The sequence below is a fragment of the Leptinotarsa decemlineata genome, unplaced genomic scaffold (genome assembly GCF_025532065.1).
Source record: "Leptinotarsa decemlineata unplaced genomic scaffold, Ldec_3_MD MMD2_tig00026328_RagTag_RagTag, whole genome shotgun sequence".
NCBI lineage: Eukaryota > Metazoa > Arthropoda > Insecta > Coleoptera > Chrysomelidae > Leptinotarsa > Leptinotarsa decemlineata.
Genome location: NW_027412688.1, coordinates 3,271,798 through 3,296,045, shown reverse-complemented (window position 1 = coordinate 3,296,045; position 24,248 = coordinate 3,271,798). Strand labels below are relative to the sequence as shown.

The 24,248-nt window shown below is 37.3% G+C and overlaps 1 protein-coding gene across 3 annotated transcripts in view; it reads right to left on the bottom strand.

The window, feature by feature from the left end:
- Positions 1–24,248, bottom strand: part of LOC111504686 (kin of IRRE-like protein 1) — an 833,154-nt gene that overhangs the window by 80,330 nt on the left and 728,576 nt on the right. For all 3 annotated transcript variants that reach the window (XM_074182261.1, XM_074182260.1, XM_074182262.1), the window contains exon 7: positions 17,687–17,974. In XM_074182261.1, the coding sequence (XP_074038362.1) occupies positions 17,687–17,974 (288 nt within the window). The remainder of the gene's footprint in view (positions 1–17,686; positions 17,975–24,248) is intronic.

Here is a 24,248-nt window from a genome sequence, read left to right as displayed (position 1 = left end):
TCAACTCAGTATACCTCGATTTAAATCCAACGTGAATCACTACCGTGAAATGGGGTGGATAGAAAGAGTTTTCAACTTTGAACGTAAATATCGTAAAGTATTATGAGATGTAAGGAATTGAAAGCTACATTGGTTTATGGGCTTTGCAGTCCTCTACAAACCTACACCATTGTTTTTTCGTTTAAGTACATGGAAAAAAAAATTAAAAAATTAAAACATGCTCTTTCTGTTCACCCCATTTAGTGGGGTGAACTTGTTTGATACAAAAATGTATGTGATGTAAATATTAAATTACAAATGACAAAATGAATCATTGCTAGTCAATTTAATAAATAGATGGTAAAATTACTGAGATCAAGGAAACTGATGCTTGTTTTCATATGAGAGGAAGACTTAGATGCTTCAACTGGCGGCATGAGTTTCTTCATTACATCGTCCTTTAGAAAAAATAACTCGTCTTCAGTTGGTAGAAATGTGTTGTTAGAAAATTCCAGCATAACTATTGTCTTCAATGCGAGAGATTTTGCTAATGTACATTCGAAACACATCTTCAGTTTTCCCATATACTTTCACAATTGCAAAGTCATCAACCTGGAGATCACTGTCAAGTTCTTGAGCCATATCAGATTCTTCGGAGTCAGATAGAATAAGTTCTGCATCACTATCTTGGAGAGAGTACTCTGACTCTTCTTCAGCTAAGGAATTAACATTTTTATGTTTTCATACTTTTCCATATTTGTTTTTTTGAACTGCTTGTTATTTTATTTTTAGACGTACTAGAAACCCCATTGGCAGTGCTTGTACTAGTACCACCAGTAGGTTCGACCTGAACTGGATCTTCTGAAATTGGAAAATCTGCCACAGAAACACTTTTTCCAGGCTCAACAGAAGCTTTCACACGTTTTTTGCGAGGTGCAGTTACTTCTGGTTGTCTGAGAACTTTCAGGAGTTCCTTGAGAGTGTCGTCAATAGAAGCGACAGGAGTTGTGGCTGTTGGAGTTGTGGCTCCGGAGTCATCTCCCCACACATCCTAAATATGTGACATAAACTTAAATAACATTCTGAAAATAGAAAAGTGGGTTATTTATACATTCTTAAAGTATGTTATCCTTTTTATAGGTATATAACACCAAAGAAATAGTACAAATCAAGAACATAACATGATAGGATATAATACTTACATATAAAGTTCAGAAGATGACGAAATATCTGCTTAAACAAAACGTGTAATTCTTACAATAAATCTGACTCTCAATGCTGCCAACCGCATGAACTTATTTTTCCCTTCAAATTTAGAGTGTTATCAACTTGAAAAAAGAAATTTACTCTTTACCACTACTTTTACTCCCTGAAATGTGACATAAAACTATTTTGGAAGTTTCCTTATTATTCACCCCACTGTTTCTATTCACCCCATTTTACGTTACTTTCCACAGGCACCGCTCCAAGAGCGCCTTGAGGATTTTCCTGTAATGCTTGTGTTTCGCCCTCAAAAACAACTTCATCAACTGGAAACTTTATCATTTGCGGAGTTGATCCATTCGCCGTTTGAACTTCGAGTTAGCTGTTCTTATACAGATTAAAAAGCAACGGTCTGATCTAATTGAACTTCCATATAATTCAAAAAAACCTATTTCACTTTTTACTGAATTCTAATCTTCCTGTATCTAAGTATATGGTTACGAATATCAAAATCAATTCTGTGAACATAAAAATATATTCACAAGCGAGGCATCTAATCAGGCTGAGCCCTTTATTATATCCTATTGTGATTCATGTAATTCACATATAAGCCGAGGGCTTCCGTGTTGACTTTAATCCATTTCTCTAGTAATATATGCAGGTTGTATACAGGGATGGATCGACTTGCCAGGCATTGAAAATGTTTCCTTTTTATCATAACACGTACTAGAAAAAATGTCAAACATACTGATTATTACGTTGAACAGAGTACTTTTGTGTCAGGGAATGTCAACGAAATGTCCCTTAAACTTGAGGTTAGGTCAGGTTAGGTAAGATTATGTTAGGTTAAGTCAAACTTCCTAAAGATGGAGCTTTGAGGCTAGTTGAAAACAAGTGATTGAGATAGGATGGGTAACATGCCAAGTATGGGAGAAAGTTACAGTAATTCAGTGATTTTTATTCATTCAATAACAAATATTTCAAATTATATATGACCTCAGAGTTATCTCGCTGAATGTATGGGTTACCCCTAGGTGTGCTATTCAGCAGGATTATAAATCATGTACATCCCAAATACATAACATGAATTCGCCTAATGAATGCAATGAGTGAAATCCGAGGGCTATTCAATTCTAGTGGTTTAGGGGAGTTGGCAGGAGAGCTAGGAAAACCTGTATTTCAAATTCAAAATATATTGATAGGCGAATAGGCGATAGGCGAAATTTGTATTGTTGTGACTATACCCGAACTTGTTATATCATTTTCTGGTTTTTTGAATTTACCGATGTTTGAATAGACCCAGATGGCGCTTCTGTAAATATATAAGGAATTTATATTCATTGTTGGTGAATTGTTGTAGAGTAACGTGGTTGAAAATGTTTTTTTTTGTATTTAGTTTTTAGCAAATAATATTGGGCAATTTTTAGATGGTATAGAATATTATTGAAGGCGCTACCCCATGCTGTAATGCGATAACCTAGGAGACATTCAGCCAGAGAGTCATACAGAGTTATCAAATTATTTTTGGATACGATGTCCCTCAGATTGTAAAATTTATTCATTAGCAATCGTATCCTTTTGATCAAGTGATTAACATGTTCGTCCTACCTCATGTGTTGGTCGAGAAAAAGTCCTAAGTATTCAAAAAAAACTAAAAAGGCAGTGCAGGAAAGGTTTCCACAAGCGCGTCGCATGAGTCAACCAGAATTAAATTCACAGCGCTTCTTACAAATTTGGGATAAAAACGACACACACTACATGGCCTATGCTACGGCAAAGAAAAATTATACCGACCTGCCCATCGTGAGTGAACCAAACAAGAACATAACAAGGGGCTTAGAGTGGATGAAGAACAAGAACCACGACGTAGCAGTGCTTTTACTGAATAGAAAAACAGAATAAAGGGATTGAAAGTAATATATTGCTACATCTATCCAAACATCCTCATCGAAAGGTGGATGGAATTATGGATATCGGAAGGAAAATAGGAAAAAATGCGTTATTCCGAGGGATATAACGTCCGTTCTATTGGGTTATCCAGTCTCTGACCCCAAGAAGGAATCTAGTTGATAGAAATAGCCCAGATTTCAATTCCAACGGGAGTAAGATGGAGAAACCTGTAAAAAAGTATTCTCAAATTTGAATTGTTCACCATAGCAGAACTCAACGAAGCTGCCGAGAGAGTCAAGACTGACAAGTCCCTTGGCATTGATGGCATATCAGCTAAAATCATTAAACAGGCTATCCGATGAGCACCAGGACGGATCCTATCAATACTGAGTGGGTTGCTAGAGATACAGGAATTTTCCGAGGTATGAAAAATAGCGAGATTTGTTATTATATCGAAGAGGAGGAGCGGCGTTTCTTATCGGCCAATATGTTTGCTGATAGCCATGAACAAAATATATGAGGGGCTGCTCAGAAGAAGTTTGGAAGACTGTCTGGAAGAGGATACAAGTCTGAGCGACAGGTAGTTTGGCTTCAGAAAAGGTTGATCAACCCTAAAAGCTGTTGAGAGGATGGAAAACTATTGAATAAATAGCGTCTCACACTAAGAATGCTCAGCTCAGGATGGAGGCATATCATAGCGGAGCTAAACAGATGGCATATGTAATACGGCTGGTCAGCAGGTCCACCGAAGGAAAGAAAATCCAGGTTAGTAGGTGCGTAAAACTAGAAATAAGTAGCTGCGGTGTCCCCAAGGATCAGTACTTGGTCCAACGCTCTGAAACATACTTTATGATGGAGTACTGAGGATAAGATTGCCAGAGAACAGCAAACAAGATAAGCTTCGCAGATGGTTTGTCCATGTGGAGTTGACACAATAAACACTTTATGGAAAGAGCGAATAGCTCCCTTTGCAGTCAGCAGGTGGATATCGCAACACGACCCTGAAAGGACCTAGAAAAAGGAAGGAATGAGCTTTTCCGTCGATGGAACACCGGGAAGGAGTGTCCGGTATTTGGGAATAACGATTGATCAACAGCGTACCTTCGGGGACCACATGAGGGCCGCAGTGGAGAAGGCAGAGGTTAGAGGAGCCCTGTTAACGAGACTACTCCCAAATATAGAAGGCCCCCGTAGCCGAAAAGAAAAGGTACTTGCTGGCGTCGTACAGTCTATTATGGAGCTCCCATATGGTACAAGGTGATCCGGATAGGCCAGTACTAGGCAATTTTTGAAAGACCCCAAAGGTGAATGCTGCTGAGAATCACATGTAGGTACAAGACGGCTTAAAACAAGTATCTGTGAGTGATAGCGAGTCAGAGCTGCCTACTGTCTACCAATCAGGGAGCGGAAGCAGCTCTACGAAAGTTGTGTCGATAACATGGAGAACGCAAGAAAAGAGGAGAGGGATGTAACTCTGACGGAATGGCAAGAAGCAATGAAGGTAGAGTAATGGACAAACAATCTGATCATTTCAGTGAAAAAATGGTAGGTACGTGGTGAAGCACAGGAACGTATGCTACCACACTACAAAAAACTTGATAGGGTATCGATTGTTCGGACAATATATCCAAAGATCTGTGCAGATATTGCAGAGCATAAGATACACCAGAGCATACTCTGAATGGCTGTTCCAAGAGGGAAAGAGAGAGATCCCTTGTTTGCCTAGATACCGGACAAGCGACACCGACAGAGAATTTCATGGAGGTAGCCAAGCACAGCTGGGATGAGTGGCTTCATGAATAAAATCATGGAGAAAAAAGTAAACAAGGTAAACAGAGTGCGAGGTAGAAAATAAGGATGAAAAAAGTTGCCACATGCATATCTTACAGATGATTTCGTTTGTGGAGTGAGTTTGTGGGTATGCGAAGGTCTTTCTCCCTCTACAAAAATAGGTAAGATTAGGTTAGGTTGGGTAAGGTTAGGTATCACTTACTCGAAGCAGCGATTGATTCGATATAACATTAAGATATATTAAACAGTTCAAATTGAATTACTAGAATTAGTTCGTATCTAAGATTCTTCTGCTTGATTAGATGTGCTGTTGAATAACTTACAGAAGGCAATGAAAAAAGAAAAGCTTATATAAGTGAATATAAAACTTCCTTAATTTTGCCATTGTGTACCAAAATTGATAAAAACATCGTCCATGTCATAATCAACTCTCAATTTGTTCACATATCTACTTCCCAAAATGTTAGGTTATGGGTACGGCAATGGGAAACCTACTAACACTAAACTTGAAGTACGTTCCTGGCAATCTGTGTGGTTTCCTCATGCTGTATACCTTTATTCCCAAATTGGATATCGACGTGCAAATGTGTAAATTCTACAACTCTCTGTTTCGAAGTAACACAGCCAATTTGGCCGTATTTCATCGCTTTATTACTAAACTGATACTGTTACGTGTTCTCGATTTCATCGTTCGCTCTTTATGCCGAGAGATTTCAGAAAGAGTATTGTTGAAATCCCACACGAAGGCATCTGCCGTATTACCCCGGAGAATACGAATTTTGTAACGCAGGTAAATTATAGAGGTTCGACAGATTGAAACGCTGGGGATAAATCGTTTGAAGTGAGTGAAAACGTAGACGTCATGCCAGAATTCAACTGAATGGTTCGTTTTGGCCTATAATGGAAGTTTGGTTTGAAGTTTATACGATATTCGATATTTCAGGAACTATTTTTTATTTGCATGTGAAAGTGATTTTTTTATTATTCAAATTATTTTCCCGAGAACTTTATATTTATTTATTTTCTGGGTGCTACTGATTATATCAAAGGATTCGTTTGAAGAATTAGGCAAAAAACAGGAATGAAATGAACATGTTGCATTCATAACCACATGGAAATAATTCGAACCATAGAGAATAAAATCCAAAAGTTGATCTACAATCCCTCTCAGTTTGGTTGTAACCCTTTCATTTTTTTTACATGAATCAGAAATTAACCGAAGTTTGAGAAATTTTTTCTTTGTGTGTATATAATCTTGAGGCTGATGTCAGTGTTCCATTCATCTGCAGGCCCAAGAGTTTCGTAGATGTTCCATCTTCAATAGTGACAAGATCACGATTTTTTCGTGCCCGTGAAAGTGAGGGTATTCATTCAAAAGTGAGGAAGAATGGGGTACATTTAACACATTTCACATCTTATATAGAAAAGGCTGTCGATGTACTGACGAACTGTTATTTCCTTTTTCTGTTTATGTTCCATATTCAAGTAACAATTTATTGTGAGATTTCCACGGAGAAGTTCACAAAGACGCAACAAGTTTCAACAAATAACAAATAAGAGAAAGGAGATTTGATAGATGGATATTTCTTTATATGATCATTCAGTTAACCCTTTGAGGATAACTTGTCACCTCAAGAAACCACAGTTTCTAAATTATTCTTCTGAATGTCTAGCGGACAGACAGTGTAACCGTACTGTATAATGTGTTGCCGATATCACTACTACTCTTGCAAAGATTTTAAATCCGCCTGAACATAGCACGTGCTACCATTATTCCATTATCAGTTGCAAGTACAAGGGTTGTTCAAGAAGTTATAGTTTTTCAACTCGATTTTATGAGTAGCGTGTCTTCAGATTGTCAGGTGATAATGTGTTTTTATGTTAAACTAAGTGGAAATAAGCCATTATTAGTCCTCGTAACTTAGTACGTGTTGTTGATGATGTTTCATTGCATAAAATCCCTAATTATGAAACGTCCAGAACATGATGTGCGTGTCCTTTTTGACATAGAATCAATGCATATTGATATGCTGGATGACGAGCAATTCGAACAAGTTTGTCAGCGTGATATTGATGCATCACCTACCGTAGCCAAATAAATTGATGGATAGAACACAGAAGATGAAATGCCTCTATCACAATTACAACTTCAACTATGGAGACTGACCACAGTATGGACAGGCTATGCCACATTCTGTACAAAGCCCTCTCCATTCATACAGGAAACAGGACCAATCATTCCTGGAGACGTAGAGAGTTTTATTGGAAACATTGTTTTTCAAACAATCCTCTATGCACTACAGAAAAGCGGCGGTGGCAATTCTCGAGCTCTCATCGGAAATAAAGATTTTTCCTGGATTAAATATTCTCATATGGACATCATTGGTCATCGAGAATTGAGCTGAGAGACCCTTTCATAACCAATGCTATGGGGAAAGACCGTTTTGAATGGTCGCTCAGTAACTAACATATGAAACAATTACCCAGCAACTACACTCCAGGAATGTACCCCTGGTAGTAGGAGAATGGATACTCCAGATGCTCTCTAGCAGAGCAATAAGTATTAATGTAGAAGACATCAAAGTAAAAGGACTGGTCATGAGGGGATGTCCACAGGGAAGGGTCTTATCACCCCTTCTCTGGAACATAGTTCTGGATACCCTAATTAATCACCTTAACAAAAATGGATTCTACACAATTGCATACGCAAATGACATAGTTATCTTGCAGACCGGCAAATTTGTTAACACACTGTGCGATAGAGCGCAGGATGGTCTCAAATTGATAGAAACATGGTGTAAGGAACACTCACTGTCGATCAATCCCAAGAAGACTGAGATGGTCCTTTTCACCAGGAAAAGAAGTTTAACGGGCTTAAAACCTCCCGAAATCTTCAAAAGCCAACTAAACTTCTCTGAAGAGGTGAAATACCTTGGTATTATCCTCGACAAGAAGCTAACATGGAGCTCTCATCTACAGAGTAGACCAAAAAGAGCATACGTGGCTTATGAGCAATGTCGGAGGACAGTGGGACGCGCATGGGGTTTTTCACCCCGTGTAGTCGCCTGGATCTACACTGCACTAATAAGACCTATGTTAACGTATGGAGCCATTGCATGGGGACCGAAAGTTCTACAAGTAACGGCCATCCAAAAATTATATCAAATACAGCGACTGGCTTGTTTGAACATCACAGGAGCCATGAGAACAACACCAACCGCGACAATGGAATTAATCACGGGTCTGACCTCTCTGGACCTGTACGTTAAGGAGGTTGCGTTAATGGCCATGGTACAATTGCACACGGCTGGTGTAAACCTAGAAGTAGGAATGGGTCGATTGAGGCTATGGCGCCTATGGCGGGAAGCGCTTACTGCGCAACCTCTGCTGCAGGCAACAAGTGATGCAATTGAACCCAGGTTTGTGTTTAATAAACCCTACAAAATAAAAATTGAGCAGAACACAGAGTCAGATGCTACAAATGCAATACGAATTTATACAGATGGCTCAAAAACCAAAGAAGGCTCAGGATGTGGAGTGTACTCCAGATCACTAAGCCTAAGGATTAAGTGGGGAATGGGAAGAAATACCAACGTGGTCCAAACAGAACTGGCTGGTATCTCAATCGCCACAGAAGAAATAACCAAGAAAAGAATTTCTGGCAAAAACATAACAATCTGCACTGATAGCAGACAAGCACTATTAGCCTTGAACAGACACCGTGTTACTTCAGGGCTAGCACTAGAGTGCCACCAAGATTTTGCCAAAGCCTCGGTAGATAATAACATTATCCTGAGGTGGGTTAAAGGGCACGACAGGAGTAAAGGTAATCGCATTGCCGACTCTTTAGCCAAGGAAGCGGCTGGACTAAGAATTTTAGGACCAAGTGGCACCCACGGCCTGATGACTTCGACAATTGCGGAACTAGTCAAAAGTTACACCCATGCTCAATCTCCAAAGAGATGGGATGAAATCAAAGGATGTAATCTTGCCAGGAACACCTTGGGCGACCCTGGGAAGCTGGCGCCGAAGAAATATCTGGCGATGACCAGGAAAAATCTACGCCTTACAGTAGGATTCCTGACTGGCCACTGTCAGATAAGGAAACACCTACATAATATGGGGCTAGTGGACACACCTCTATGCAGGATGTGTGAACAGGAAGATGAGACTGTCAGGCATGTCCTGTGCGAGTGCCCGGAGTTATCGTCAATAAGAGAGTGTGTGTTCGGCGAGTCTTGGCCTACACCTGCCGATATAAAGGAGATGTCTCCCAGCGACCTGTCCACCTTCCTGGAAAGGACAGGATGGACGACGACCTAGGAGGACAACTCCTCGGGAGGATGTACAATGGGTCACATGTGGCCTAAGTGCGTGGGCTTACACTCACCCTCCCTACTCTACAGATACAGAACTTACATATGAATAATATGCAACTCAGCCAACAAAAAAAGACTCAAAGTTTGATAAACTTTAAAAAGTTCGGCCGCTTATTGAAACACTGTCAGAATCGTATCAGAAATCGTTTGCGCCTAATGAACATCAAAGCATTGATGAGTCAATGATACGCTATAAAGGAAGAAAAAGATTACGCCAATATATACCTAAAAAAACCATAAAAGGGACTACAAAGTCTGGGTGCGTGGTGAGAACCACACCACATTTTGAAGTGTTCTACGTGCAATATAGAATTATACCTCAAAGATGATAAACATTGTTTTTATGGCTTTCATCGGAACTAGATGATGCCTAGTGGTTACTTGAAATAACCATATCATATTTTTTCCTTTTGTCACAATCCTACGTTTTTTTGTTTCACTTTGTGAATAAATAAATCGCTCAATACATTTTTCCATAAAGGTTTGGTTTTTTTCAAGAAAAATAAATTTCGTCCTCGAAGGGTTAATCCTGGATCCAGACATTTGAAAAAAATATGGTTTTGAACCTTTTCCTCCCTTTACCAAGAAATGGTATATGAATGAGTAAGTGGTCTTTCACAATCGAAAAACTACTCTTGCGCTCTTTTATTCTTTGGGAAAAGATTTTCCCCGATTGGCCAATATGAAGTTTGGGACAAGAATCACAAGTTAAGATATATATTCAAGTAAAATGTTTTCATATACATTCACAGTCCAGGTAGTTAGGTAACATGCAGGTCAGTTTGTTATAGTTTGACCTAAGTTTTCAGCTTAGCTGTGTATCTTCAACAAGTGTACTGTTTCGAAGGACTTATGCTGTCCATTTTTTCCCAATTTGAATTGCTTGCCTCTTTTCAACTTATTACTGCTCATTTCTAGGAACAGCTCTTTACCAACCTTTCGATTGACGAAGCGGTAACAAAGTTCTATGAAGCTCTTGAGGAAGGTACTAGATTGTATGTTCCCGAAGTTACTATAATGAATAAGAGGTTTCCTCTATATTTCTCTATCGATGCTGTTAACTGTATAAAACGCTAAAACTTGATGCATAAAAAATGGAAGAAGTAGTTATACTACTCAGGCGTAGGAGCAAGAATATAATCTTCAAAAATTACAAAGCATACATTGATAATATTCAAACAGATATCAAAGTCTGCCCGAAGAAATTTTGGAAATACGCGTCAAGTTGTCGAAATGGTGTAGGTATTCCTAATGAATTGAATTTTGATGATGCCATTGCAGATAACGCCAAAGATATTTGTATACTTTTTGCCAACTACTTTCGTTCTGTTTATAGTCCATATCAACAATCTTATAATTTCTCCGCGCATCTTAGCAACAACAATTTGCTTCATTCTATCCATTTCACTCCTGAATTAGTGCTTGGAAAAATGTACACATTAGACGTCAATAAAGGTGCAGGAATCGACGGCTATCGTATTTTGTTAAAAACTGTGCAGTCAGTTTATGCCACCCACTCTGTAAACTTTTCAATACATCTATTCAGTCTGGTATCTTCCCAAAGATTTGGAAAACGGCTCTTCTCGTCCCGATATATGAAAACTCAGGCAGTAGAAATCTAGTCAATAACTATCGGGGTGTAAGTAAACTCTCTATTTCCAGTAAAGTATTTGAACGCATAGTTTATGATTCACTATTTTATAGTTTAAAGACCTCACTCTGTGACATTCAACATGGTTTCTTCGCTAAACGTTCCATCGAAACAAATTTAGTCATTTACACCGAATATATATCGAGTGCACTGGACAGCCGTGAACAAGTTGATTCACTGTATACTGATTTCAGCAAGGCTTTTGACAAGATTGATCATAACATACTCATGTCGAAACCTGCTGGAATTGGTGTACAGGGCGATCTTCTTAGGTGGCTGTCCTCTTATGTATTTAATCGTAGTCAACTTGTTAGCATCAATGGATTCAAGTCGACGCCCTTCGTGGTTACCTCAGGGGTACCTCAGGGCTCACACCTGGGTCCACTGTTGTTTTTAGTATTCATAAATGACATACAGTCTTGTTTCCTTTATTCTAATATTTTGTTATATGCGGACGACTTGAAAATATTAAAAAAAATTACCTCTATAAGAGACTGTTTAAAAATTCAGGAAGACCTTGCTAGATTTGTAATATATTGTGATATGAATAAGCTGAAACTCAACGTGGGAAAAAGTACATGTATTTCGTTTTATAGAAATCATTCACCCATATTGTTTCAGTATTTGTTGAATAGTATTGCATTAAATAGAGTAGAATATATCAAGGACCTTGGAGTATACTTTGACACAAAATTGAATTTCAATCGCCATGTTGAATATGTCATAAATAGAAGCAACAGAACACTGGGTTTCTTCAATAGAATGTGCAGAGACTTCAACAACGAAGCCGCTATTAAAACTATCTATTATGCATTTGTTTATAGCAAGTTGAATTTCGCTAGCATTATATGGAATCCTTGCTATAATACATTCAAATTGCGTTTAGAACGACTGCAAAATAGGTTTGTTAGACATCTTCATTACCGAATCACTAATGTCTATGTAACTCACGGTATTAATCAAATCCGTAACTATTATAACATTCAGCCTCTAGAACAACGTAGAATCACTTCGGATCTAGTGTTTGGCTATAAAATTTTAACGAATCTTATTGACTCGCCTGAGTTGATAGCAATGATGTCCTTTCATGTACCCCAGAGAAACACAAGGAATAAATATTTATTAGCTACTTCCACATATAACACCAATGTGGGGGAAAAACTCTCCAATAAATAGAATTACAGACACATTCAACAGATACTGTTCCAATTTGGACGTTTTCTCCATGTCCTCACAAATGTATAAAAGTAACATAAGGAAAATATTTAATTTTTAATCATTTATGTTTTAGATTAAGCATTTAGATCATTTACCTGTTGAACGTTAGTTTAGTTAGCACAATCTGTATTTTAGTGGATACTTGTTTGGGTTCTTTTACCTGTATGTGTCCCGAATTTAGAATAAATAAATGAATAAATTTCTACGAAAACAAATGAAACCAAAGTGTTTCCAAAAGAGCCCGCAAAATGAACCAGGCATTTGACAATGATGGTGTTATTGAACGCAATGTTCGACGTTAGTTTGCGAAGTGGTCGATCTACAGTAATCCAGGGCAAGGATTTGAGGACCCTGAATCATCACTAATGGTGTCTGAGATGGCGGAAAAACTGGATGTCAGATATCATGCGGTTTTTGATGGTTCAAAACGTACTGGATAGCTCAAAAACTCATCTGTTCTTCTTTGTTTCGATCAAATTGTCAGATGTAATGAAAATTGGATTATCTACGACAACAGGAGACGTTCAGGACAGCACTTCTGGCTAGTGGCTGGTGTGATTTACTATAACTTTCAGCAACTGGCCCAAACCGTCCCAGCAGTGGTACTTGATTGCAGTATTTGTTTTGAAAATCATTCAGTCTTTTTTCGTTCATTTTAATTTTTCCAATTATCATTGTTTTATCTCTTATTATCTCTTTTCTCTTATCTGTTATAACTATTATCTCTTGAAATCGTATTTGAGTAGCAGAAAACAAAAAGTGTATTAGGCAACGAAATAATGAATTTTTCTCAGACTTCACTGAAATAGAAAAAGGCGTACCACAGGGAAGTGTACTTGGACCTTCAGTATTTATTATACACATGAACAATTTCTCTGAAATTTACAAACAGTCAAGTACTAAAGTTGTGAGCTATGCAGATGATTCCAATCTCATTGTACCAGTAAACAGGAACCTTAACTTGGAAAACTCTATTTCAAATAGCATCTCTATAGCATCCACATATTTCAATACCGACAATTTATTGTTAAACACATCTAAAACAGACTGCATTTTGTTCAAAACTGTTCAGCTCAGTAGTGGAAGACTATATATTTCAACAAGTACAAAACTGTTAGGGATTTACATAGATGATAAACTGAATTATGAGGTACATATTGACTATCTTACAAAAAAACTAGCAAATTAGTGTTATGCAATTCGAGTGTTGAGACGTCATTTGAAAATCGATGCACTGAAAACGCCATATAATGGGACTGTTTCTCCTCTGCTACAATATGGAATATTAGTATGGGGAGGGAGTACACAACTGGAACGTATTTTCATGGAACAGAAACGTATATTGAAAACAGTGTCCAATATGAATTAAACAGACACTTGTCGTGGTACCGTCAATGGTAACAGAATGCTTACGGTATATGCTATATATATATTTATGTTTGTGTACTTTTTGTAAACGAGAACAAATCGAACTTTGAAAATGACAAATATAGACATGAGTATTCCACCCTACAGAAATCCAATTATACTGTTCCTAAACATAGATTCAAAAACACAGAACATGGGCCGCATTATGCATCAATTAAATTCTACCACCATTTACCCTTGATTATCAAAGAAGATGGGATAAGACAAATTTTTAAAAAACGTGTTTTCGATCTGTTGTGTGACATTAAGCCATATTCATTACAAGAATTCATGGACAAATAACCATTTTCAGTCTGTATCAAATTTAAGCTTCCTAGTAACTTCAATATTACATATTACATTCTATACTATCAATCTTTATCTGTGGTATTTACCTATTTGTTCCTGTCATTTTTATATACTTATTGTATTTACCTATACCACGTGCTTTTATTTATATTAATATTAAGTGACATTTGTAATGGTAATGTAATCATTTTCATGACTTGACTTTCATCAATTGTTTCGATTGAAAGCTTTGATAAATCTATCTATCTATCTATTGAAATTAACAGAACAAGTGAACTCACAATATGTGTTTCAAACGAGATAAACTGATTCATTTCTACACAATACGATTCAAAAGAACGGCTTTACATTCGAATGAAAAGCCGGATTTAATTTCCAACGGAATATTCTGAACCCTGTTTTTATATTAATGAGGATAATGCGCGGTATTAACCGGAACCTGTATACCAGACAATTACCGAATTGCGCGAGAACAGAGAATTCCAATCGAAACAATACAAGGAATTAAATGGATTTACTATGTTAGGTACACAGAAACGACAAAATGGATTGTCGGAATTGCGAACAATTGAGCTGGAACAATATCGTTTGAAAATTGATATTCCGAGGAAATTCCGGTCGGCCGTTGTTTAACGATGAGATTGGAATCTTTAACTTGACTAGACTGGACTAGACTAAATCAAATTCAAATCCAAGATAGAGTGGATGTAAACATTAACATGCCCTACGCACGTGATATTGAAAATCCCAAGAATTGGCCAGGGTCGTACTCAGAACCAACATCTTGTTGATCGCAAATGCTATATCATACTTAGGAAAACTTTTTTATAATAACGAGTGAAATGCCCAAGTTTTGGATTTGGATTTTTCACAGCGCACTCAAGCATTATATGAAAAGAGACGTAATTACAATTTTTATTTTATGTAAAATCAAAAGGAATATTAATCAAAATTATTCAACTGGATGAATTTGTCTCTTCATCACTAGTGTCATCCTCACCAATCTGAATTATCAGTGGCTGGATTTGTGCCTCTATTATGTTATCAAGCTTCCGCATCTTTGTCTCGACTTCCGATATCACATGCCGAACACACTTCTCCGCTGTGACTCTTTTCAAAGCCTCATCAAAAAGTACTTTAAGATCTGCAAATTTGAACATGGTGTTATGCTGAGCTACACAATTCTTCACATCCGCCCATATTAACTCGATGGGATTGAGCTCGCAGTGGTAAGGAGGCAGGCGAAGGACAATTTTGTTTTGGCCTGCTGCCATCTCATCGACTATATATTTTTGGTATTCAAGCTTGCGCTCCTTGACAATTTTTAGTAGCTGTACTCTCAGCATTGAGTCTTCAAAGCTAATATTCTTTGATCGCAGCCAATTTTGGATTTCAACCTTCTTTGAAGATTTTGTCAGAATCTTCTCTAACCGTCGCAAATGGTAAGGTGCATTGTCCATTACAATCACAGCATTATCTTTCAGATGGGGTAGAACTTTGGAAAACCACTGTTCGAAAGATTCACCGTTCATTTCTTCGTGATAATCTCCAGTTTTCTTCGACTCGAAACACCACAGTCCTTCAGCAACAAACCCATTCTCATTGTGACATTGTGACAAATAATAAGCCGTTTTCTTTTACCTGAAATTATGAAGAGGTTTGTAAGTGAATGAAACAAATACGTGGGTTACTTTTTATATATTGAGATTGAGGTAGGTCTTAATATGAATATAAGTTTACCTGATGGATTTGTTAATCCGGTGGATAGTCCATCTAGAAAGGCCCTCCTACATGATGTCACAGTTTCATCGACCCATACTTTAGGGGTAGTATGACCAGCATTAACCCAGGTTTCATCCACATAATGAATTGTTTTCTGTTGTTCTCTATAATATTTAATTTTGGTCAAATACTCTCTCCCCTCTATCCAATAATAAACTATTGCGCCCTCGTTTTTCCCATACAAAATTCAAATGTTTCGAAACTTTATGGAATGTTGACCGCTCAAAACTTGGCAATGAAACATCTTAATTCATTTCTGTGAGTACTTTGTCTATCGTGGGTATTTCATATCTGAAAAAGTACTCATGCACTTTCCTCCTGATTGCATGTTTATCAGCATCATATATTGATTTTATAATGGTTTGACGATTCTGATTTGTATTCGGTTTGGAAAATATATGATTTTGTTTATATTCCCGTGAAACGTTGTAAATCGAAGCGAAACACACTCCAATTTTATCGGAAACTTTCGATACGACTTCGACGACAGTCTATGTCTTAATTTCTTCCATCTCTTTCTTGAACACATTTAAAATCACTTCTTCCATCTCAACACTCAAATGTCTTTTTTGGATCGTTTCCTGGCTGGAGTCAGTGGATAGCTCACAGTGTCATCAGCAGTGTCTGTACTGGACATCTTTGAAAACAATTTTAAACAATATACTATAACCCACGCCACGCAAACGACTGATTACAACCCTGTGCTGGTACCGAACTCATACCAAGAAGGCGAATTCACCAATGAACGCTGCCCTTTCCATCTGACACTGGGCGATCACGTGAACACCACGCTTCGGTTTGGTTTTGTTTTACTCCTTCTTGGATTTGGATAGACTTTAGGTATCTTCTTCTCCTGAGGATGCTAACTTTGTTGGCGAAACGCGCCATCAATTCTGTTCTCCTGAGGATGCTTACTTTGTTGGCGAAACGCGCGTCGAGTGCAAAAATATCACTTTGGTGTTAGGGCAATTGATCTCGAAAAAAGTTATTCGGCAGTTGTTTACTTTTTCGAACTATGAACAAATCAGATTTGGGACCTTATTAATTCAACAAGACTCATTATCCTCCAGTCTGAGAGGTAAAACTGCCGCATACTGACGTATTACTATGTCAAAAAGTACCAAAAATTGGTCAATGAAACTCGAATTCTTACATTGACTAAAAATGGGTGAATAATACTGGAGTTTGATTCCAACACCTCGACACGTGTTTCAATCACGAAGTGAGCATCTTCAAGAGTTAGATTAAACTTTCCAGTAAACACTCCACGGTGATACTGGAGAGAACGGACAATGGAAAAACTTTTCTGCCCAATATAAAGTTCGTTCCAAAATTCAAGAGTTTCGGAACGAATTTTGCTGCCACACGCTTTATGACCAAAATTTTCGGAAAAATTGCATGGTATGAGCTAACCGATATGCCGACATCCTCAGCAACTTCGCTAATAATCTCCATAACAATTTTTTTCACTTCCCCAACATTTTCATCGATTGTTGATGTGCTATGGCGTTCAGGGAGAGTGTCATCGCTCACATTTTCTTCTCCTTCTGTGAAAAGCTCATACCATTTGTAAACTTTTTTTGATTCAGAGTAAAATCACCGTATACAAATTCTTTGATTCATTTTTGACGATAGCAGAAAATCGCCTCTCGCCACTTGTATCCCTCTCACCAACAAACTATGCATGCTAAACAACTGACACTGAGAACATATGTTTGAGGTGAACGTATCAATGAAATGAAATTAAAAATCGCTGATGAAATGTACATAGCCCGGGAAATTTCAAAATTAACCTCATTTTCTGAACATAACTTGTACACATAAACAAGAATAATTGCAACCGTAAGGAAGAGTGCTTAGTCATCAACAATAGATGGATTTTGGCACTTCACAACACAAACATTTTCCCACTAATTGAAGAAGGGTCAGACCAATCAGGTACAAGAGCAGTCAGTTGTGATTTATTTTGATCATATTCGCAATGTATTACTTATTCTTCACTATTTGACACACGATTGGTTACATTCACAAGTGTTGAACCGCAGCAAAAGCGATACAGATCAACTAGAAAACTTACCATGCACTTGTAGAATAATTGGTTCACTGATTTCACTCCTTTCTTCCCCTTTGATGATATTCGTCACTTTACATCTGTATTCGCCTTGGAAGTCATAGGTTACGTTGCTGATGTATAACTTTGCGTCTCTTCCCCTCTCTATGTTAGAATCAGCTGGAACGGGTCTTTTTTGTATCCACTCGTATGTTGGAGGAGGATTGCCTTCTCCCAGACACTCGAAGCTCGTTGATGAGAATAATGTGGCGGTTTTCACCCTCTCTCTGCCGATGCTCACAATTTTTGGAGGATCTGAAAAAGGTAATAGTTCCAATAATCAATGTTATTTTTGCTTGATGGGAGTATGAATTATTTTATAAAACAACTATTACTCATAGTCATGATTATTTGCTAAAAACATGCAATATGTTTTTATTCACTGAAACGAATACATAAACTGAATATAATATTCTGCAATACACATGGTATTCAGTAGAAGCGAGACGTATCAAAGTCAGGTTGGTTTTCTGTATGAAATGACTTATACTGCTTCCAATATTGAGATAAATATAAGATTGTGAAAATAAAATATGTTTTTTTCGTTAACCAGCTACCGCACCCCTACTAACGACAGTTCTCAGAAGTTGAAACTTGTGCGAGCTAAGGACTAACGAGGTCTTACCTTTTAGCGTGTGATTCTCAACACGAGTTGGACGATAGCAAGTAAAAATCGAGCGTTCAGCCTGCGGCTTGAACCATCGACTCACACATCGGCCGATTGACTGACTGAATAAGGCACCCACATCGAACCGGCCGGCTACCGATCGACCATTATATGTATACAGGGTGTTTATTAATCATGCTGCAAACATTCAAAGGACTATTCTTTGGATTATTCCAAGGATATTTTGTCCTTTCATGATTTTTAATGGGGCGCTTTGTTTCGAAGAAACGGAGCGAATAATAATTTCGACAATAAAAATTTATTACCAAAAATTACATGTAATGTTTCTTGAATTACAAGAACTGTTGGAAATGAATATCCTCCGCTCGGATGCAAGAATCCAATCTTCTCTTAACATTCAGCAATTATCTGATTTTTCAAATCTTCCACATCTTCCACTGGAGTGGTATAAACTAATGACTTCAGGTGGCCCCATAGGAAATAATCCAGGGGCTTTGAGTCCGGTGATCGAGCAGGTAATAAGTGAGATTCTTCTCGACCAGTCCAGCGATCTCCGTATGTTACGAGCCAATATGCTGAAATACGCTGGTGCACCGTCGTACATAAACCACGTTGCATTTATTGTAACCAATGGTATATCCTCCAGAAACTGAGGTAGCGTTTGTGCCAAAAAAAGGGGTATACCTCGCCGGTAAGTCTTCTTGGCAGAAATACCGGCCCAATTAGGTAGTCAACTACAATTCCCTCCCAAACGTTTAGCGAGAACTGATATTGAAAACGATCACCTCATTTGGATTTTCTTCAGCCCAGAGATGATTATTGTGTAATTTCCTTATGGAGGTTGTTGGTTAACTGGCTTCAACTTTAAAAAGAATAAGCGTCAGTAGCTGAGGGATTTGCAATGTGCGCAATGTGCGCAAAAGCCATTGACATAATGCAATACGTGGAAGAAAATCCGCAAGAAGACGTTCCTGAACTCGTTCTATGTGGTAAGGGTATAAAAAATAGTCTCTGAATCGTCTCATTACTTACATTAGAAGTATTTGCAATTTTTCGAGAAGAGGTACCTGGAGCCAGCACATTCTCTTCTTCTTCTACCGTTCTTACTGTCATTGGTCTTCCTGGTCTTCCATTTAGTTTCAATGCTCCTGTTTCACGAAATCGTTGATGTATACTCTGGAAGGTTTCTCTATTAGGCACATTACGATTAGGAAATCGTTCACTGTACAACCACCTAGCTTTCAATGAATTGCCATCAGCAAGTCCATAAATGAAATGCATGTCAACCATCTCTGCTTTACTATAGCCATTCATGACTTCACTAACAAGACTTTAAATATTAAACACAGAAAATGCCTATTCGACACATATTCAAATTGAATGTCTGCAGCCATTTGTAGTGATTGAAATGTTGTTGATAGGTATCAACAGAATTGTTAGATTTTTTATTACTCAGAAGGTCCAGTGTAGTACGCTATACTTTTATTTCGGCTACGTTAATAATTTAAAAATTACCAAAATTGTTATTGTCGAAATTCTCTATCGCCCTGTATCTAGAAAAAAAAACGCCCTATCAAAAATCATCAAAGGACAGAATAGTCCAAGGAATAGTCTCCTAATTTTTGTCGCATGTTTAATAAATACCCTGTATTTACTGAGAAGTCCAGGAGTTGTTCCAAAAATGAATTCGAAATATGGACCAATCTTTCTTACGAATTCAAAACTTGAATCAATATATTCGGAGCAATATTGTTAAAAGATGCAGTAACCAATCTTAGCAAATTTTCTTCATTTTGACAATTATGAGGGTTAACTTGATTTTTGATATATCCCCAAAGGAAAAAGTTTAGTTGGGTTAGGTCGGGGGATCTTGCAGGCCAGAATGTATCACTATACTATAACAAGTTTCAATTGAAGGTGATTCATTAGCAACGTCGCATTTGAAGTGACCAACGGATAATCCTCTCATCAACTCTGCAGAGGCGTACCAAAATAATATTTTTATTTATTCAAACATATAGGTAATTAAGTAAAATTTGTTATAGTAGGTGGCGCTACCTGGTGTCAATGGTAAAACTGATTACATTTACTTATTATGCCTTATTATGCCTATTATGTTCCTTTTATCTAGAAAGAGAACTACAAAACAAAGAAATAATTACCTATGTTAAGCTTATAAAGTTTTAGAATCCATTGACTCGTCCGAAGACGAATCCCCAGTCACACTTAAATCTATTTTCATTTGGTCGAAAACAGTGTCTTCCATCCCGTCCAATTTCCACATTTTCTCTTATTCCTTGATCACATGGGCTACAGCATTAGCCCAATCTTCTTTCCGTATCCGTTCCATTGCGAGTTCTAATAAACGTTGGACATCAGAAATTTTATATGTCACGTTTTCACGAGCTACGTAACCCTTAATTTGAGTCCAGATCAATTCTATCGGGTTCAACTCGCAATAGTAAGGAGGAAGTCTCAAAATGGTGATACCTTCAGCACGAGCTATTGTGCCCACCACATGCTGATGATATTTGTCACGATGCTGTTTGATGACACTCATAAGCTCGGCCTCAACCATGTTCTCGGAAAATGGGATTTCTTTTTGTCCTAACCAACTCTGCATGTCTGCTTTTCTGGTGGTCATAGTTTGGCAGCTGTTCTACTAATCGGCTGTGATAAGAAGCGTTATCCATTACCGAATTTGGCTCGACTCGTGAAAGAAGGGATTCAAACCATCCTTCAAAGCGTTGGGCGTCCATGTCTTCGTGATAATCTCCCGTTTTTTTGGATAACAAAATTTGTGCACTATCGTCAGAAAAGCCACTCTCGCTACCTATATGGGCGACAATTAGTCGTTGCCCTTTACCCGTTGGTCCGCGTAACCCTGTTGATAAACCGTCCACAAATGCTTGACGATAACTGGTTACAGTATCTTGCCAGATCTTAGTTACTGTGTGACCAGCATTCACCCACGTTTCGTCCAAATAATAAATCTGTTTGTGAGCAAAATGCATTTCTCTAATAGAGCGAAGATATCTCCCTCGCCATGAGACTATATCTTCTCCTTCTATTAACACAGATTCACGGGATCGTTTGGCACATATAGATTTTGAATCTTCTTTTATTATTTTCCTTAACTTCTGTTATCTCATTTTTGGAATGAGATTATTATCCATAATTTTTGTCCTAATGGATTCCAAGGTTGGCGCTTTATTCTCAAAAAAGAAAGAATTGATGATATAGCGTACAAAATTTTTCTGGTATTCGTCCAATTCATTTTTTTTTCTACCACAACAATGTACTTTTGGAGCTTCCACAATCCCAGTCATCTTTTTTTCACGTACAATACGTTCAATTGTCGACACGGATATTCCCTTTAAAAATGTACAGTGGGCTACAGCTTCCACTGTACGGAGTGTATTTTTAAAATTTTTGCATACTCTACAGACAATCTGTTTTTCTTCTAACGACATATACTTCCGCTTTCTTTGTACATTACTTGGACCTGCTACGGCATCCATCTCAATATTATAAAAATAAATAATAGAATTCAGTCATATTGTTCAGCTATTTGTCAGTTGTTTACTTACTTCAAAAACTATTTTAAAGTTGATGTATTTTGAAAAACACTTCATTGTAAGATTTTCACTAGAACTGATTAACAAATCCGCAACACGTGTTTTGCTACACAGTAGCTTTTTCAAACGTGTTCACTAATAAACTGAATTCTACATACATTGTGATTTATGTATACTTTGTGAAATATTACTATCCACCTAGAAACTAATAATATCCTAGGAACGAACATTTATACCTGAATTTAATGACTAGGTCAACTAATTATCTCACAATAAAGTGTGAATGTGATGAAAATCTATGATAATGTATTTTGAAAAACAAGTATCGGACGACTCTATCTCATATTTTAAAGTTAATAAATATAACTGTCTATTCAATAAATAAAATTAAATATATTTGATAAATACAAAACAAAGTCACCTTCACAAGAAACAGAACACACTACGCCTATGCAGACGCTTGATAATGAAGAAACCGAATGACTAGTTATGGCATTTTAAGGACACAATTATAATAGACCTGCGAAGTGTTGATCAGTTTACCGATGTTTCAAAGTATTTATCGATATGCAGAAGCTATCTTGTTACGGGAGGCAAATTTTATGGAATCATCTTACTTTTCATTTATTTACAATGGCGATGCATAGACAATAAAAATGATGCCGATAAGAATTTAGTTCTAATATTTAACATTGTTGTCGTTAGCTCTCAGTTTAATTTGTATATGAGTTACCTTCAATTGAAAATTGTTATACTATATGAGTATCAATCCACTGTTCTAGGAAGGAACGGTTCAAATAATAACAAACAATTTTAGCGTTATATGCTGGAGCACCGTCTTGTTGAAACCAGCAGCTGTGAGTAACCGCTAAAAGCAAACTATCTGGAGCGTCTTCCAAATAATTTACTACCAGATTCATGTAGCGATCTTTTGGTGAATTGTTTTGATAGATAAAAGCCCTAATTACATTGTTACCGAGAATTCCAACCCTAAATATTGATTTACCAGGTTGTCGTCTCTCTGGATATTTATTGAATATATACGCACGTGCAGCATTAGCACAATTTCTTTGACACACATATCACAAATAACACAACATATCAAATTTTTCACTATTCGAAAAGCTGCCGTTGTCCAAATTAGGAAGATAACAAGATGTAAAAGTAGGAACGGTAATATGTCAAAAAATCTACCAAACAACAGTATCACTATAACAACAGAACATTATGTGTCTTTTTTTTCTAGAGTGTACTATCTAAAATTGGAGGAAGCAGGTTAAGTAATAACTTTTAATTTTGCGCGAGAAATGGTTATGAAATCATATTGTGTGATAGGTTGCTGTATTCACAATGGAAAATGGAGTCGTATACAGGGTATACTTCAGTTTTGGCCTGTATAAAAATATAAAGTTGATGATGTTTTCTAAAATACGAAACGTCGTAGAAAAGTTCTGCTCACATTATCGTGTAGTCCTTAAAAAGTGGTCATGGCTAAGTGCTATTCGTTTTATATTTCCTTGGAAAATAAAGCTAGGAGAAAATAAAAACGAAATTCTCAAATTTAGGGATTTCTTGGATACCTCCGAAACTTCTCGGAATAATGAAATTTTCTAAATGGCAAATCAATTTGGCACATAAATGTGCTCCCCGTATCACTTACCGTTTCCGATATCTCCATGCTGTTCATTCTTATCTTGGACACAGTGTATATTCACGAAACTTGTATACGGAGACAGTATCTTGTTCTGGTGTGGGAGAAGTGTTTTTAATAGATCCACTTCACGCCAAAGTTCCAAATGCAACCATCAGGCTCATAGGATATTATAGTTTATTCATCTTCTATCTTCAGAAGTTGAGATCCTGCATTATAAATTGAGCCCACATAATTTTCATGACATGGAAAGCAATCTCCTCCACTAAAATGAATTCTCCAGGGAAAAAGCGGCCATACAGTGCGTTCATGTCGTTGATCAGTCACGGCCAACTGAGCGGAAATTAGATTTTAAATGGCAATGCTCCTTGATAAATACTGCTCGAGTTTAATAAAAGCGAAACATAGTTTAGTAATTTGCTACCTACGGACTTACTTCGTCTGAGTTTATTCCTTTTTTACGTCTGTCATAAACCGTCTTTTATATTAGATCAAGAAGGATTCAGAATAATTGTGCAGGAAACATGTGGCGCGTTCGTTTTTAGCAGGTTTTTGTAACGACTCTTGAAATACTTTATAGTTGCAACAGATGTTGTAGTAGATAATAGCGCGAATGGAGCATTGTATTATTGAAACTAACAATTCGTTCAGGCTAGTCTCAACTCATCTACA